At 49.0% G+C, this 18,579-nt stretch overlaps 2 protein-coding genes across 4 annotated transcripts in view; one reads left to right on the top strand and one right to left on the bottom strand.

Moving 5' to 3' along the window:
* Positions 1-18,579, bottom strand: part of LOC144163186 (BET1-like protein) — a 441,394-nt gene that overhangs the window by 86,902 nt on the left and 335,913 nt on the right. The window lies entirely within an intron of this gene.
* The window catches only part of LOC144163184 (uncharacterized), a 105,944-nt gene that overhangs the window by 65,390 nt on the left and 21,975 nt on the right, over positions 1-18,579 (top strand). For all 3 annotated transcript variants that reach the window (XM_077694014.1, XM_077694015.1, XM_077694013.1), the window contains 3 exons: positions 4,773-4,822; positions 8,176-8,317; positions 16,567-16,746. In XM_077694014.1, the coding sequence (XP_077550140.1) occupies positions 4,773-4,822; positions 8,176-8,317; positions 16,567-16,746 (372 nt within the window). The remainder of the gene's footprint in view (positions 1-4,772; positions 4,823-8,175; positions 8,318-16,566; positions 16,747-18,579) is intronic.

Genomic DNA, 18,579 nt, shown 5'->3' with positions numbered 1-18,579 from the left:
CGCCTGCGCCACTATAGCTTCTAGCGGCATTTTATGAAATCAAACGGCAACAGTTACGAAAGGTTCCACTCGATAGGTTTCACGTTCCGCTTGGTACGCACGCGGAATAGGGCAACGTGGTTCTTCTATAAACTTTTAAATAGGGCGCCTCGATTCACGCGCGTCTCCGCCGTACGGCAGCGCTGGCATCGAGGCACCCGGCCTCGAGCAGGGGACCGCGGGAATTTTAAATTGATTTCAGCGAACCTCTGGAGTGTTTACCTTGCTAGGAGCGCGACGGAAGAGTAACAGCATGGGCTGTGAGCGGGAAAGTGAAGGGAGGCTTTTACTCGACAAATGTCGACGAAAGCCTATCGTATTTTGTCGACATTTGCAACGGAAGTAGCAGATATGCGGCCAATTTTTTTTTTGTTCGGACAAAATGCTGAAGAGCAGGAGTGGCGAAATTTCGGCGCGCGTTAGAGATCACCGTGTGGTCAAAATAAATCTGGGCCATCCACTACGGTGTTACCCAGGTGCGGCTTCGGCAAGTCAAGAGATGTGCTTCGTACGAGACTGTGCTTCGTACGCGCTTCATTCGGGGACGCCGTTCGCAAGCCGCTAGTCTCATCGTCTATACACGATAAAGCACAAAACAAACAAAGAAAACATTCCGCGCAAGTGTTTATCAAGACGCGAGGAGCACTTGCGCCAAAGCCCTCGCAATTGTCACGTTAGGCCCCAAATGTGCCATCGGGAAGAAAGTAATGTTACAAAGGCGTCGCTACGCGGTGCTTGAGTGACCATTGCAGCATCGCTGCAGGAAGCGAGCCAATCGGCGTGCCTGCGAGTAAAAAAGGACGCACATACGCGCCGCGCCGGTCTCGAAAACAGGCGCCGGGCCTCCAGAGCGCGCATCGGTGGCTTTTGCCACGCTCTCGCGTGGTCTGAAAAATTAAGTCCCTGACTGTACGTATAGGTGTGTGTGGGCCTGTGCACGCGTGTGTTCACGCGCATGTGTGCTTGTGCGTGCGCGCTCGTTCACGTGTGTGTTCGCGCGTGTGTGTGCCTGTGTCTGTGTGTGCGTTCGTTCGTGCGTGCGTGTGTGTTTGTGTGTGCGTGCATGCGTACATGTGCGTGCGTACGTGTGTGTGCCTGTGCGTGCGCGCGCGCGTGTGAGCGTGGTACGTGCGTACATGTATGTGTCGGCGCGCGCGCGTGTGTGTTCACGCGCATGTGGACGACTGTGTGGTTTACAGAACAATAGCTAATCCGGATGATGTTGCTACTTTACAATCTGATCTAACAAAGTTAACAAATTGGTGTCGTACATGGCAAATGGAAATTAATACAGATAAGACAAAATATGTAAAATTTTCTACAAGTACTGATCAATCCCCTAATAGTTACATAATTAATCATACGCAAGTTGAACCAGTTTCCTCATTTAAATATTTAGGAGTTATTCTTAATGCAAACCTGACTTGGAACTCTCACGTCGAATTTATCATTACCAAAGCGCTGAAAAAACTTGGCCTCCTAAAGCATCGATTACGGCAGGCTAACTCTGACACCAGGCTTCACTCTTATCTTTCGCTAATTAGACCTTCATTAGAGTATGCGTCAATAATATGGCACCCCCACCATCTTTATCTTACAAACTTACTAGAATCTGTTCAAAATAAAGCTGCAAGGTTCATTTTATCATCATACTCCCGACAGCAAAGTGTATCTTCCATGAAAAAACCCCTTGCCCTTCCACCCCTTGCCACGCGCAGAAAATATTCCAGGCTGTCATACTTCCACTCTCTGTATCACAGCGCCCACCCGTTTGCACGCACTCACATTCGTCCAGCCCCGCACGTTTCATCTCGCCTTGATCATGCGCATAAAGTCAACCCTATATTCGCCAGAACAAATGCTTATCAAAATTCCCCGCTTCTACTCAGCATCGCCGAATGGAATTCATTGCCATCCCACATAGCCATCTTGACGCAGACTTCATCGTTTCAATCTGCACTCTTAGCCTTCCTTGAAAATGAATATTTAGAGAGAGAGAGAGAGAGAGAGAGAGAGAGAGAGAGAGAGAGAGAGAGAGAATCCACTTTATTGAAACTCTGGTTTTAGGGTGGGGGAGTGGCGGTGGCCCATAGGGCCGCCGCGACGTCGAGGGCACGACCGGTGACCAGTTCTTGGAGGTCGCGGTCCGAGCACCCCAGAGCCTGTTCCCAGAGGGTGGGGGAGGGTAGAGGTGGGAAAGGATCGCGCGGACATTCGCAGAGCGAGTGATAGAGCGTGTCCGGTGCGTCACACAAGGGGCAGTTGGGAGAGGAAAAGAGGTGAGGGTGCGTATGCATTAATAGAGTGCGGTGAGGAAACGAGTGAGTCTGAAGAAGGCGCCACATGTGGGCAGCCTCGGCGGTGAGGGAGGGGTGGGGAGGGGGAAGTTGTCTGCGAAGGAGGCGGTAATGTTGGGTGATGTCCCGGTATGTGAGCAGTACCGAATGGGACATCTCGGGAACGCCGGGTGTAGGTGTAAAAGAAGCGCCTGCCCGGTGTGTCAAAGCTCGGGCTTGGTGGTGGGCAGCCTCATTACCACCTATGCCGGTGTGGGCCGGGGTCCACAGCAGCGTTACGGGTTCGGAAGGGGGTCGAGTGCGAAGAATTTGGAGGGCCAGTGATGAAATGGTGCCCTTGAGGTAATTTCGGATGGCGGGTTGCGAATCTGATAATATAATGCCTCATCTCTCGCTTCTGCTACCACCTACCGTATGCCACCCTCACCCTCACTCAGAAGCAGTCCTTGGACGCTCTTTTAAGACGTGCCTATCGTGCAGCGCTTCTCTTGCCTACACACGCCCCTACCGAACGACTTCTAGCCCTGGGTCTACACAACACGGTGACGGAGCTACTCGAAGCGCACCGCACTGCCCAAATCACTCGCCTATCCCAAACGCCCACCGGCCGCTGCATTCTTGAACGAGCGCATCTCGACCCACCCATTCTACTCGATCCTATGGCTACCATCCCTCTCTCAATCCGCTCCAGCATCCACATCAAACCCCTTCCTCGCAATATGAATCCCGCCTTCCACATTGGTCGCCGTTTAGCCCGTGCCCGGGATCATCTCAGACGCTACTCCCCTTCCCCGAGCGTCGTATGTGTAGACGCGGCTGAGTATCCGAGCAAGCCCGCTTTTGGCATTGCGGTCATAGGAACACCTGGTGCCGACCCGCAAGCTTCAGCCACGGTGCTCACCTCGACCTCAGTTACCGCGGAGGAGGCGGCAATTGCCCTCGCTCTTACCCAAACACCCACCCCTCTCAATATTTAGGATGTTTTTTTTTACGGCTTCACATCTGTATTTCCGCTGTACGGCGCTTCTGGTGCCTAAAATGTTTTTTTTCCTTCTTAGTGTAGTAGTTCCTATTGTTCATGTGGTTGATTTATTGAACTGTGTTGCCAAGAACTGATTTTATCTGTGTATAATTTAGTCCCCCCCTATGTAATGCCCACGGGCCCTTAGGGTATGTGTATGTATGTATGTATGTATGTATGTATGTATGTATGTATGTATGTATGTATGTATGCATGTATGCATGTATGTACGTATGCATGTATGTACGTATGTACGTATGTACGTATGTACGTATGTACGTATGTATGTATGTATGTATGTATGTATGTATGTATGTATGTTTGGGCGTGTGCACGTGTGCTTGTACGTGCGTGCATACTTTGTTGTGCGTACCTGTGTTTGTGTCTGTGCCTGTGCATGCGTTCGTGCGTGCGTCTCTCTCTCTCTCTCTCTCTCTCTCTCTCTCTCTCTCTCTCTCTCTCTCTCTCTCTCTCCCTATCTCTCTCTGTGTGTGCGTGCGTGCACGCGTATGTATGCTTGAGTGGACGTGCGGACGCGTGAATCCACTCTGTGCCTGTTCGTGCGCGCACGTCTGCATGCGTTCGTGCGGGCCTATATGTATGAGAGCGCAAGCACGAGAATGTGGGCAAGTGCACGTCTGTGTGCACATGCATGTGTTCTGTTTGTGTTCCACAGGTAATAAAAATTATTCCGGAGCCCTCCATTACGGCGCCGCTCATCGCCTGCGTTGCGTCGGCGCGTTAAGCCCTACCATCGATCGATCGATCAATCAATCAATCAATCAATCAATCAATCGATCGATCAATCTGTGTGTGCGTGTGGACGTGTGTGTGCGTGCGCGTGTGTTTTAGCGGGGTGTGCACCTTGATTGATTGTAGGGTTTAACACACCGGCGCAACGCAGGCGATGAGGCGCGCCGTAGTGGAGGGCTCCGGAATAATTATGACCACCTGGGGATCTTTAACGTGCTCCGAAATCTCGTACACACAGGCGTTTTTGGTTTCCACCCCCATCAGAAAAGCTGCCGCCGCGGCCGGAAATCGAAGCCTCGACCTCGGGCTCAGTAGTGCAACGCCTTAGCCACTGAGCCACCGAGGCGGGTGGGTGTGCGTCTTGCGCAGTCACATGTGTGCGTATTTTGTGTGTGTGTGTGTTTGTGCGTTTAGCCATAGAAAAGCCTAAAAATACCGGTATTCTTGCAAAACAAAGTTTTGATTGATTGATTGATTGATTGATTGATTGATTGATTGATTGATTGATTGATTGATTGATTGATTGATTGATTGATTGATTGATTGATTGATTGAGTGATTGATTGATTCTGACGAAGGTCGTATTCTGAATAACAGAATTATTGCGAAGCGATGATTTCACCTACACCTACCCTTGTCGTTCTCCCTTCTTTTCTTTCCAGAAAGGACCTTCACGCTCACAACAATGGAAAAAAGGACCCCAGCGTGCTGGGTAAGGCTAAAGTATGACTCGCGGCTCCGGCTGCTGTTTAAACACCGGGCGAAGCGTCGTTGCTAGACGGTCATACAGTTCTACCCTAACCTTCACAATGAAAAAACAAAAGGTTTTTGGAAAAACTGAACGCGTAAAGCTTTGGGCAGACGGATTCACGAAGAGCTATAAGTACTCAGTCCACGGTTGAGTGCTCGTGTTCTTTTATAATCGCTTACTTCTCTGGGTCTGCGTAGCTGACGGACGATTAGTATAACTTACGGGCATCTTAGGGCTAGAGCAAGAAGGGCACGGATGAGGTTTGGATTGGGGAAATATAATGGATTGCGTAACATCACGCTGCAACAGTCTAGCAGCTTCAAAATCCTCAAAGCCGAGGTGTTACCGTTGTAATTATTTTGTCGGTGCGCGGATGATCGCGACCGCTGAGAGCCACGTCAGATTTGCGTCGTCAGTCATCGATCAACAGTTTGTAGGTAGCCTCGGAGTGAACAAAAAACTGTTTGATCCCTCTGTCATAAGAATCGGTAAAACACGAAAGCGAAATCTGCAGCTGAGCATGATTTGCGGCTCGGTGGCTGTCTTGTGGTTGTGCTTTTGTGCTTGGCGAGCGACGTCCTGCTGGCGGGCCGTTTCGGCAAAGGTGTACTCGCGCCATTTCCGTGACGGATATGACGTCAGTGAAATCTTGCTGTATACCGGCATAAAACACTTTCGTGTTCAAGTATAATACTTGAAAACGAACAACCCTAAGTATAACGTACTCTTTAGTAGTAAAGGTTGCTTCTCCACAAGAAGACCCTGTATGCAGGGGTGCACCCTTCACAAGCCGCTTGCTTCATTGTGCTGGCGTCATTTGCGTGACGGATATGACATCAGCGAAATCTTTGTATATCGCGGAATGAGACACTTTAGTGTTAAAACCGCCGATGAGATAAATTGCGAAGAGGCGTTTGTAGCTTATCCTTTTAAAGGGACACTGAAGTGAATTTGTCAAGCTCCCGTTTTTGCTTGCACTGTGTAGACTGGCTCAAATTAACACTATTCATCCTTTATCCGGTTGACAAATCGGTAATTATTTTACAAAGCGCGAAAGAAGAAAAACTACTATGCGCGTTTGCGGCGGCCGCACCAACTAAAGGCTGTCGGACGTCAGGAGGGGGGGGGGCACCGTGATTGGACGATGCCCAAGGTTAGCAATCAAAAGTTTCGGTTTCGGTTCTGCAAAATAACATGCTTGACATCTGATGGCGTTGTTGGATGGGCATTCTCGATTTCTCAATTATCGCCGTACCGCGCTTCTGCCATGTTGTCGGCTGTCAAATGTCTAAGATAAACCTCCCAGGGCGGCTTGGAATCGTAGAAATCATTAGACGAGGCCTACGCAGTGGATGAACGCCCTCCGCGTCACCGCAGACTCTCAAATGCCATGCGCTTTTCCCGCATATTCGAAGCTTGCCTCACTCATGTCTGTTCGTAAAAAGCTAGTTCGCACCAGGCCAAGGGTGTGCTGATTCAGGCCTGGGCCCACTGCCCGCAAGCAGTCGCTGCTTGTGGCAACAGCACGCCAACGAGAACTCGCTAGCGCGTCATTGTCAGTATGCGCGCGTTCTGCGATCTCACTCGTGGAGCAGTGAACGTTACGGCCCAAAAATGGGGAACTCAGTTCAGAAAACATCGGCCGCATACGAAAAAATCAACTTACAAAAAAAATACATCTACCCTCGGGGATTCGAACTTGCGACTTTCAAAACAAACTCCAGCGTCCCAGACCGCTAGGCCAGGAGCCGGCGCTGGCCGGGTTAGGATATATAAGGTTTATAATGTATGACCAGTTTACACTTTTATTTATTTTAAGCATTTTAAGTACTTTATGTGGCTATTTGTTGTATATCACTCCTGCAGTAAGTGTCCCCCAAAGTTCCACAATATCTCACGTCTAGCAATTGCATTTCTTTGACGGAAAAGCGTTCGCAGATGTGCGGTCGTGCTGCTGACCGCTGTGCTTGTTTACCCAGCGCAAAAAGTGCTTCCTGCTCCCTAGTTTTGCGCTGTACGGTAAAAGTTTCAGGTGATTTTATTTTCTTAGTACCTATATTGACTTCGCTGACTCTTCTCCCGCCTTCAATTTGCCTTAGATTTTCCTACTAGCGTAAAGTCAGCGAAGCGTCGCATGTGCACTTGTGCAGCGCTTGTGTGGAGCGACCCGGACTCTGAGTTTGACACAGTGTACAAACTAACAAAGTAAGGAAAGGCACATTCTTTCATTCACAAAGGTGTTGTGGCTTAGTTTCAATTGAGCGAGCGAATAGCGACGACCCGTCGGCGGCCGGCGGACGAAACGCCGGGCCGACTGACTCGATCGGTATGTCGGCGGGTCGGCGAACCGTGCAGTAGCGCAGCCATTTTCCAGCTCATCTCCTGCTGACGTCACACGAAAACGCCACAGAAAATGGGCGAGCGTAAAGAGAGGAGGACAGCATTTTCGAATTGATTTTTCTACTAAATAAATTCGCGTAAACGCGGCCAGAGGGGTCGAAACAATGCCTACGGACCCCGAACTACAATTTGCGCTAGTAATCCCGCAATGTTTACAAATCACTTCAGTGTCCCTTTAAATAGCGATGGAGTCATTCGCTTAAAAGGTGGCAGTGGCTGACAACGTTTTTTTTAACATTGATATTTCAACTGTATTGCGTACAAAAAATAAATTGAATCGAAATATAAATGCTACAAAACAGTTACAAAATGTAAAGTGGAGCAGGTTACACGTTAGGGGTCAAACCCTTGAGAGGCAGCCGTGCTGTCCGCGTCATCACAGAGGATTAGGTTACGCTTGGCAGAAAAAAAAGTACATTTAACAATCTCATTTCACAATAAAACACATTTTTATCGAACATGGTTCCAACTCCGGAAAGCGAGGTGCGTTGCGAACTTATGTTGAAAGATTACGCGAAGTATATTGATGCTCGTCAAGCCCCTAAAAGAACCACGAGGGCAAAATAACATACAACTTCCGTACAACCGAAAGACTATCCTTAAAATACCGGTCATACCAATTTTTAAAACTGCTGGCCCAGAATTGCTAAGAAATGACTTGTCTTAATGACGCAAGGTACGCAGTAGCTTGGCCCTACCCTGTCTAGTACATTTCCGTGTACCACACAAAGTTCTAAATATCCCCCCTTTTTTTTATTTATTTTTACTCGGTTCCAGTAAACATTTTTCTCACTCATTCTGATTTCATAAGGGTAAAAATGGTTGCTCTCTATCACTTCGTTATAACGACCAATTCGTTATAAACGAAAGCGAAGTTCTCCGTGCGTATTAGACGGCGCCCCTGTTTGACGCAGGCAAGGCGTACATAGGCGGCGTGTGCTCGGGCCACTTCGACAACGTCGTGGTCGAGTTCGGCTCCGTGAACCCGCACCGGAGGCCGATGACCACGTTCGGTCTCCAGGCTAGTAACGTCGTCGCCCACGAACTGGCTCACAAGTAAGGCCCCTACGAATGTCGGCCACTCACCTCTGTAACCAGTCGAAAAACACAACAGAAGATGCTGTCGAACAACAGAAACTTCTGTTGTACAACAGGAATGCCCGTTCTAGAACAGGCATCTCTCTTGAAACGACAGGATGGTCTGTTGGGCGACAGGAATCTCTGTTGTAGAACTACTGACGGTCTGCATGGATGAAAAACCAGCGACAAACACAGGGCACAGAATAAAATGACGGGACAAGCTGGCACTAACCACTGAACGAACAAGGCACTTGAACGCCTAGAAATACCTTCTGGCAACAGCATTGCGCATGCGTGAATAGTAATGCGTCGCAGGAACGAAATCTTGGCACTCAACCACAGCGTTTAGACAGCTCATCTCTTTACTAGACAGGAGCAATGACGTGTCACTGACGCAATTGTTTCCGCATTTCATTATATAGGAAGACTCCAAAATTTCCCTTGGTGTTTTTCTACTTCCTAGGCCTAATATGCTAGTGTTGACAATAGCAGGAGTGCACCCGCACTGCACAGTCTCGGCAGATGAGCACCATCACTGATGGAACGGGAAGCCTTGTGATCTCTGAGATAATTAATACAGCTGCCTGTTTGACGATTACAAGCTTTGCCACACGGGGATAAGGGGATGTGATAAATCACTCGTGTAGCGCAAGGCACAAATTTCGAAACATGATTAGTACCACACGTAGCCCTGTCTCGCGTATGCCGGTTGATGGCTTGTTCGTTCAGTTGTTAGCGTCAGCTTTTCCCGTCGTTTTATTAAGTGTCCGGTGTTTACAGATGTTTTTTTTATCCATTCAAACTTGTACCAACTAGCCCAGTCCAACGCCTTGGAATTACACAATGTCTGTCACACAACAGACATTTCTGTTGTACAAGCGACAGAATGTCCTATTCTCTTATAGGGCCCTCCTGTCGTATTTTCTGCCGTGGTTTTCGACTGGGACGTGTGCAAATCTCTCGGGCTGTTTGGGCTATTTAGGCTAGTTGCACGTCATTTCCCTAAATTCTAAATCATTAAAGAGGCTGTGAAGACAAAAGACAACTATGTTCTATTTGAGAGCCTCTGGTGATTCACTGCTTTCTTCCAGGCACCAAAAAAGTCGTTTTTAGCCGAAAAAACGCAACAAATACGAAACAACTTTCAAATTTCCCGCTACACGACGTCAGTAGCGACAGAATGGATGGAACAGTAAAAACACAGTCATCAGAGTGTTAACTGCTCGTTAGCTTTCAAATGACACGATGAAGAGGAGCCAGAGGCCCCTAAACAATCCCCCAGTTATGTTTCTCGGCGGTGGCTTAGGTGGCCCATCGCACAAAGAATTACTGGTGACGTCATAAGGGACATCTTGAAGGTAGCGCACTTAAACACGGACACTAGGGAAAGAATTGACAAACCACGACGCTGTGGTTTGTCAATTCTTTCCCTAGCGTCCGTGTTTAAGTGCGCTACCTTCAAGATGCCCCATATGAATTACCAACTAGCCCAGTTATCACTTCTTCTACGTCATAAGGCCTAGCGAGAAGAGCATTCACTGCATTTAACTGTGTCGCTTCTTTTCCTTAATATCCACATATTTGTCCGAGGTTTTAAGTGCAGAGCCCTTTACGGGCTCGCCTCGTCGTCGTATCTCGCTAACGGTCGATGCGACTACCGGAATCGGGAGGCGCAACGAGATAACGGACCCAAGTACAGGTTTCTGTACCGGGGTCTGGGAGTCACGCCGAGGCTGAAATAGTAATAACCGCTCGAACCTCGTGAAGCGCTGGCGCTAGCCATACATCTGCCTGTTGTTTAGCGCAAAGGAAACGGCAGGTACATTTCAGGCAAAATCACTGTATATAACCGACAGCCCCCACGTTCATTTACTTGCGAACGCTCATTTGATTGGTTTTTACGGTACTAAGCGAAAAAAAATTACCCCATATTCCCGAGGGGAACCCTGAGTAGGATGCGGAGCATCGGAGGGTTCCGTTGCGTTTCGTTGTGTTAGTAGTTGGGTTTGGGGGAAATTGTCGAAGTTCCGTTACCGCCGCTCGACGTTCTCTAACCGACGCTACTTGACGTTGCCGAAGCTCAGGATCCGCTGCTCGACGTTGACGCTTCGAAGCTGCTTCGCGCTGACGAAGTTCAGGGTCCGCCGCTCGCTTCAAGCGTTTGCGTTCAGCGTCGCGGTCCCTTCGCTTCGCAGCTTTGTCTTGAGTGGACGTAACGTTGCTATTAGTATTTGGGCTGATGCTGACGCGTGCTTGCGTCAGCCCACTCACTGACGGGACTGTTGCTTCCATCACACTTCATCGGAAGCATCAACGGAGTCAACCGAAGCAAGCGCTGCCCTGAACGCGCAGCGCTCTACCCGCTTTATATCCACACGTGAAGGAGAGGAGACTAGAGGAGGAGAGTAGCGCATGCGCCGCGAGAGCAGAAGCGAGAACGCAGGAGAAGCGCAAGCTGCAGGTGGTAGGAGAGAAGTGGAGAGAGTAACGCGCAGCTGTTGGAGAGCGGGAAGGAGGAGAGTTGGGCATGCGTAGTGTGAGTGCGGACGCCGACGTCGCGGGACATACCCCCGAGCAAGCGATGCTCCGCCTCTAAAAGCGGCCGCACAAGAAAAAAAATGGCAGGTTCGAAATAACGCAGAAAGGCTCCAGGTGCGTAAGGAAAAAGTGGCGCGTTCTAAATGACACAGAAAGGCTCCAGCCACGCAAGAAAAAAATAACGCGTTCGAAATGACGCAAAACAGCTACAGCATACGTAAAGCAAGCACAAAAAGAACAGAACTCCCGCTGGCGCAGTTTCAGGTAGGGGGCGCGCGAGCACTGCGAAGGCGGGAAATTTGAAATGCATTGGGTGGCAGCAGTTACTGGATAACACCGCTGCAGCCCATTATGGCGAATCACTGGTCTGCACCTCCGACAGCTTTCACATTGAGTGGAACGGCTTTAATATTTTAATAACATTGGTATGACTGTCATCGGTACAAAGCAGTCTTTTTATTAACAAGTGTGTAGATTTCTCGTGTGCAGTTGGCTGCTGACTTTTCTTTCTTATATTATCGTCTCCCTGCTTAAACTTGTATTGCGAGCATACCTTGTTGTCGCTAGTTTCTCAGCTCCGTTTTGTTACTCGCAAGTTTGTGCTGTATATTTTGTACTCTGCCAGATACTTCCCTGTTGTAACCCCCTGATGTATACTAAGCGGCCTGTAAGATATTTCTAATAAATAAATAAATAAATAAATAAATAAATAAATAAACAAGTAAATAAGTAAAAAAAAATATGCACCCTTTAGACTAACGACGATGGTTGAACGCGAAGCTTTCCCGTGATTGATTCTTTGGTTGGCCAGTCCCGCACTGCGAGATATATGCGCCACTCTGAAGGTACGCACCACTTTTCTAGCATACCCACAGCAACTTTCCGGTACACACTCCGTAGGCCTAATGTTTGGGTTGGGGTGTGCGGCGCGGATCGGTACCTGCTTCTTGGCTTTCGCTTCGACTATGTCCAAATGGAGCAATCGCATAGACGCCGGCTTCATAACGCGAAAGACCTGCAGGTTCGATTCCGGCCACGCGGAGCGGTTTCTTCTTTCACTTCACCCACGATCACTCATCATCGTCGTCAAAGGAAGTTGGCTTCGCTGCAGGGCGTACTGGCGTACAACGGCATCAGTGAGGAAACTAAAGTTCGCTTTCATATCACATCAAACTTTAGTTTGCCTTCATGGCCCCGCCAAGGGCCGCAATCGCCGCTATCACTCTTCCGCGCTTGCATCCGCGTTATGCTGCCGTCAGGTTCCCAGTAACTGCAATGTTAAAGTATTGTTACGATGACGTTCAGACGTTTAAAGGAGCCATGAAGAGAAAACACAAGTTTGGTTCATTCAAAAGATTGTCTCGTTAGAATCATACTGACACCACTTTTAACGTAAACTTCGCTCAAATAAGCTACATAATTAGGAAAAACGGGAATGGTCATGCGACCCACCAGCTCATTTCCCGCAACAGAACCTGTGATGTCACATGGGCTAAGCTCTGCGATTGGCGGAGGCTGGCAGAAGCAGACGCAAATTAGGTAGAGCTTACAAACTAGACGAACGAGCGATTTGCGCTTAAATTTAGGGCACATTCTTTACAAAGCAATAAGAATGATGGGACAAACAGTGGAAGTTACGAAAGCACATGTAAACATAGAAGTACTGATGCGTTCTGCTGTTCGTACTGCGCACAGCATGATTGGTTTAGCTGCACAGCACTACGGGGCTTGGGGTTGTCTCAGACGACACTGGCCGATTGACGCAAGCAACGGTGTCTTACGTGACCCCATTTGTCGAGCGAGCACTGTTTCAGGGAACGAATATTTTCTCCAAGAACAAAAACAAGCCAGGTTTAAATGCGGGCAAAAACAAACCAAACGCTTGCCACGGTATGGTGGCGCCATCTAGGTTATGGAACGTAAAGAAACGCGGGAACAAACCAACACCGCTGTACAGGGTGGAGACAACCTTTGAACGGTCCCGTGCCGCCGCAATTGGGCCAACGGGCTCAACGCGTTATTCTTTTCGTTTCCCACGAGACCTAGCAACGTGAAACAGACAATATGATTCATACTTCTTCAGTAAACCGCGTTGCGGCGATAATTTTAGCGCGGTTTTGACACAATGACTTGCTTCGGCGGCGAGCGAGCAACCGAAAATGGCGGCGCCAGCGTATACGTGTCTCTACCCTGTACGGCGGATGCGTGAATGAAGGTACTCTAGGCTGCAGAGCGGTCGGTTCGTGTGATGTCACTTGGGACCACGAAAACGCACGATTGAGCGGGAAAATCAAAATTTTAACCTAAATTGTTTAATTTCTCAGTGAATAAAGCACCGTTTGTATCCGGACACGCGCTGGGGGCACTATAAAACACGAAATCTTTCGAATAAAACCAACTTGCATTTTCTCTTCATGGCTCCTTTAAGGGGTAAAGTGAGAGTTTATTTACAGGGCCTGCATGAGGACTGCCGCTGGGTGTGGTGTCCGAGCCTCTAATTCACCAATGAGCGCCTGGTTCTTCTCGTTTCTCTTCGTTGCCCCGGTCTTTCCATAGGCGTGGTTTGCCTGTTTGCGCATTTTTTCTCGACTTGAATTTTCAATTATGTATTCCTGCAAAAAAAAAAAATGCAACCATACCTCATTCGGCACTATAAAACACTGTTAAAACGCCAAACAGCACTGGCAATAAGGACTGCAACTTTGATATGTGTCCTTACGGAATCCCTCGTCCCGTACGTCTCTGTTCTACAATATATATATATATATATATATATATATATATATATATATATACGATAATTTAACGTCGTGTCTAGAGTGCCGTGTGACGGTATTATAAGCATTCCACTATATCGGCGTCCACCGGCGTTTTGCAACAAAATTGCCGCGTTTGGCACTACGTCGCTCTAGATAACGTAACGCTAGGCAACCTAACCTAAACATACCAAAACATTACCTAACGCACATAATCATTGGAAACATTAAAAAGTAACCTACGCCGTGAAAATTATAGTTCAATTCAAAAATGAAAAAAAGAAAAACGAGACATCAGCTGGTCTGTAACCACTGTTTTTGGGATTAAGAGGCTAAGACGGATCTTCCACACTGCAATGACACTTTGGCAGGTGCTAGCCTATAGTCTTAAATATTCGAATGCCGGCGGACGGCACTTTAGACACTGCCATAATTTTAAGCACGGCTACATCTCTCGCGCTGCCCTTGGCAGCCTATTGGAACTTTTTCAATACTTTTTGATACTTTGAAGAGGTGGGGCTAGAGTTGCGTAGCCCAGTGCGTTCGCCTATAGGGTTTGTGAGTTGATGATGAGTGTCAAGTCACCCGCCGGGAATTGTTCTTGTCTCGTTTTGTTTACCCAGTCGTTGTTGCGTCACAAATTGCTCAGATCTATTATTGACTGTTGCAATTCTTAGAAGACGTTGAGAAAAGCGGGCATGCTAGACGCCAGCACGCGGAGTTTTTGTAATCAGGAACGTTTTAGAGCAAGCATTCGAAACACAATAACCGTAAATGGTACACGAACGACACTCGAAACGCGGGAAAAACAATAACTCTTCGTATTCAGGCACGTCACCGAAATATACTTAGGTTAGCTTCGACATCTATTTTGAATCTTGTCAATTAGCTGCCCACATAAAGAGCGGTAGTCGTGCAGTGTGTCGTTGATACCGTGTCTGCGAAACTAGACATCTTTGTGCTAAAATTGCGCGTGCTCATAGATACCAAAAGGTCTCCCCTTCCTTCTCCCTGCATTATACCCTGTTCTCCGAGAAAGTCAAGGTACCTAGCTGCAAGAAATGTATATCGTGGGCTGAATTTATGGCACGGTGTGTGTGATAACTGCGGCCGCAGACCTGCGTCACTGGCCAGGTTCCAACTTATTCGTCGCATCTCAACCGTCTTGTGGTGGTCGAAAGCTCCTGGCTGCAAAAATATACGTACAGCAAACTTTATTAAGGTCGAAGTCCTTTAGGACCTCGCAATGTACGTGCCGATGTCTGGCGATGTCTGTGCGCAAAGGGCTTTACGTGCGCACAGCATTGTACGCCATCTATCGAGAGCGCTGCACACTGTAGTACCATCCGCGTGCCATCTGGGGGGGGCGCCGGTAACTGCAGTAGCAAAGAGCACGAATTTCAAAGGGTAAAAAACGCAAAAATCAAGCAAAAACCTTAAACTATCTCACGATAATTTGCGAAAAAAGACGCCGTGAACGATGCCGAGGGTGCGAAGTACTGGGACGCGAATTGTCTTTCGTGTGGCGCTTGTCATTTACAGAGCATTTACTGCACCTCAACATCATTTAAAACTCGGAGTGCATCAGCATGCACGGACTCTCATCACACAAACAATACATAACTTGCGTCCCAGTGCTTCGCACCCTCGCCATCATTCACGACGTGGAGATGTGTGATTTTTTCTTATATCTTTTTATCCTCATTGATGAAACGAACGACTGCGGTCAGCACATCGCATGCAGATAGACTATGGTCAACAGTGACTGCTCTATTCTCTAAAGACTTCAACATTTGTTGCATACGTACGAACACGCTCCGCAGACACGCTCTTGTGCTCAATGCATGTGGTGCCAGCTTGCGTTGCAGATGCTGGCTATATAAGCAAGCTTGTTGCAGTACGCTGCCAGACCAACATGCGCTGAGGTCTACCGATTTGGAACAAAAATATCAGTCTACCAGTCGCGGTAATCGCGCTAAAGTACGAAGAAATTAAATCGAAGAAAAAATTAAAGCCGTGTTACTCAATGTGAAACCTGTCGGAAGTGCAGAGCAGTGATTCGCCATAATGGGCTGTGCCGCCGTAGCCGCTCACTGCTACCACCCAATGCAATTCAAATTTTCCGCCTTCGCAGTTCTCGCGCGCCCCCGCCAGAAACTGCACCAGCGGGAGTTCTGTTCTTTAATTTCGTATGCTGGAGCTGTTTTGCGTCATTTCGAACGCGTTATTTTTTTCTTGCGCGGCTGGAGCCTTTCTGCGTCATTTCTAACGCGCCATTTTTTTTTTTGCGTAGATGGAGCCTTTCTGCGGCATTTCGAATGCGCGATTTTCTTCTTGCGCGTGGAGCCGGTCTGCGTCATTTCGAACGTGCCGTTTTTTTGTTTTTTTTTCTTGCGGGGCTGCTTTTTTCGCTTCAGTTTCCGTTTCAGTTTCAGTTTATTATGGCAGTTGAAATTTTACAGCGCATAAATAACTTACTATTGTATAAACTAAACTAACGAGCGTTCCTAACCAAATGAACGCGGGCGCTGCCGGTTAATTACGTATGTTTTGCCTCAAATGTACGTACAGTTTTCTTTGCGCCAAACAACGGCGAGATATAGGACAAGCGCCAGCGGTTCACGAGTTTCGAACGCTTATGACTATACAAACCGCTCGGCTTTCGAAGCCTCTGGGGTACGCCGCGGCGCCAGTGCTACAACGGAACGTCCTGTTGCTCTACTTGGGTCCGGCGAGCGAGCTACGACGAAAAGGCGAGCGCCTAGAGTGCTCTGCACTTGAAAGGCGCGGAGACGACGCCACAGTAAAATAGCATTTGATAAATATCGCCATTGGAGGCCATAAAGCTTTCGCCTTTAAAGCGCGTAAACATACTTAAGTGTCCCAATGAAAGTTTTGGTTTTGTTGACGCGCGTGTGACTGACTGCGCAGCCTGGGCGTTTACCACGACGGTCCCCCGACGAACGCCGAGTGCTCGCTGGACCGCTACATGATGGGGCCCTGGCGGACGGCAAACACCACCACCTGGTGGTCAAACTGCAGCCTCTCCGTACTCGAGCAGCTGCCCGAGCACCCAAAGTCCACCTGCCTCAAGCCGCTCTCGGCCGATAGGTGAGAAGCAGGAGGAAAAATGGCTGCCGCTTAGCATATCTAACCTTGGATATGGAAAGCAAAAGCTCGGCTTAGTCTGGTTTCGCTTGGTTAACATTTGATGTAGCTGTATTTCCGACCCCGGCTCAAAGCCGTTCGGTCCCGTGCAACGCTCACAGGAGGAGGGCCGGCGAACGCGGCGTTCGCTGGGAGAACGAAGCGAACGCGGCGTTCATTCACGGCGAAAGCGTCGTTCCTGTTCGCCGGGCGCGAGACGAGTCACGTAGCCCGAGAAAACCCAGTGGCGCATGCGTGGGAGGCTGCGGGGGTGATCGGCTGCCGATCAGCTGATCGGCCGCAGCGGCGACGGCGGCGGCCGCGGCTGTTAGCTGAGCAGAACGACCAAAAAGGGGGTCTTGTGCACAGCGCCGAAAGCGGGCCCGGCGAATCACGCGGTGCGCTCCGAGGGGTGCGTCGCCGGGGGTGTCTCCGGTCAAGATTAACCTGCGCATCCCCCGCGAAACCGCTGGACGAAAGTAGTAAAGCTTTGCTTTAATAAACCGTATTTGCAGTATATGCCATCTAGACACGGGTGCTTCTCACTGGTTGAACCCCAGCATTGACTTTGGCAGCACGTTCCAACGGGCCTTTTTGCTCGAGTGGGTCAGAGCCGCCCAAAGCTTCCTCCCATTGATCAATAGAGGTGATTAGGGGTAAGGGGTTTGGGGGCCCACCCACATAGTGTGGACGTGGTGCCGTCATCTCCGCAGAGAGGGCACAGCTCAGGATATAGGCGATGAAGGTGTTTGAGAGAGGGAGAGAGAATAACTTTAATGAAAACCAGCGAAGGTGTTTGAGGCACGGAAGGGTTTATATGCCCTTAGTAGAAATAGAAATAGTAGAAATAGAAAAATTTGGGTACGTACTATCTTGATCACAGTTAGGGTGAACACGGGAGCGCGTGTCATTCCGTGCGCGGGAAATGCCTGTCGGCGTTCCGGGTAACTTCGCCCGCGCATCACGTAACCTCGTTGCGAACGAACTGCGCATGCGTGCGAAGTTACCCTGAACGCCAACAGGCGGCTCCCGCGCACGGAATGCCACGCGCTCCCGTGTTCACCCTAACTGTGATCAAGATAGTACGAAAAAGGGATTCGGAGGGCGCGTGACAGGGAAGCAGGTCTCCCTGTTAGTGACATTTCTTTCTCCTCGCCTCGCTCCAACGTTTCGCACTTTTCTCGTGCCAACAACATATTTTAGTTGCGGGTTTTCCCACCTCATATGCATGCACTTCCTATTTCCCCCGCACATATCTTTACCGTGCTTTGTTTGCCTAAAGTGTACGCATCTCGGCGTGGCAGTTACAGACAGTCATCCTTTCCACAAAAGGCATCACAGAACATACGAGACAATATTGTCACGGGAAGACGAAGACGAAGGGAGCTGTGGAACCAACCTCCGGAGAAGAAGAAAAAAATGCGGCTGTGTGGGCTCTCTTGTGGCCGACATCGTGCACATAGTTGGTCTCTTCGATTTGGCCTGCACTTTCTGCATGAGTTCAGAATGAGTTCAGCCAGTTCAGCGTAGGCGCCGCCACTGCAGAACCGGTCCTGCAATTTTGTCGTCTGCTTCTGCACCTCCTCCCTGGGAGGTGCGGGGAAAGCCTTGAACTCATCCTGCACTCTCTGCACCGTTGGTAAATCGAATAGTAAAGTGCAGGCGCCACGCGCTGCACTCGAAAATCAAAGACGCAAATGCTGCACTACCTGAATGAGTGCAGCGAGTGCAGCAAAATCGTAGATACCTAGTGTAACTACATCGGTCGCATCTTCAATGGTTCATTTCCTGTGTCCG

Source organism: Haemaphysalis longicornis, unplaced genomic scaffold (assembly GCF_048455015.1).
Source record: "Haemaphysalis longicornis isolate Haplotype H1 unplaced genomic scaffold, Haemaphysalis longicornis Haplotype H1 scaffold_12, whole genome shotgun sequence".
NCBI lineage: Eukaryota > Metazoa > Arthropoda > Arachnida > Ixodida > Ixodidae > Haemaphysalis > Haemaphysalis longicornis.
This window is presented reverse-complemented; position numbering and strand designations above follow the sequence as displayed.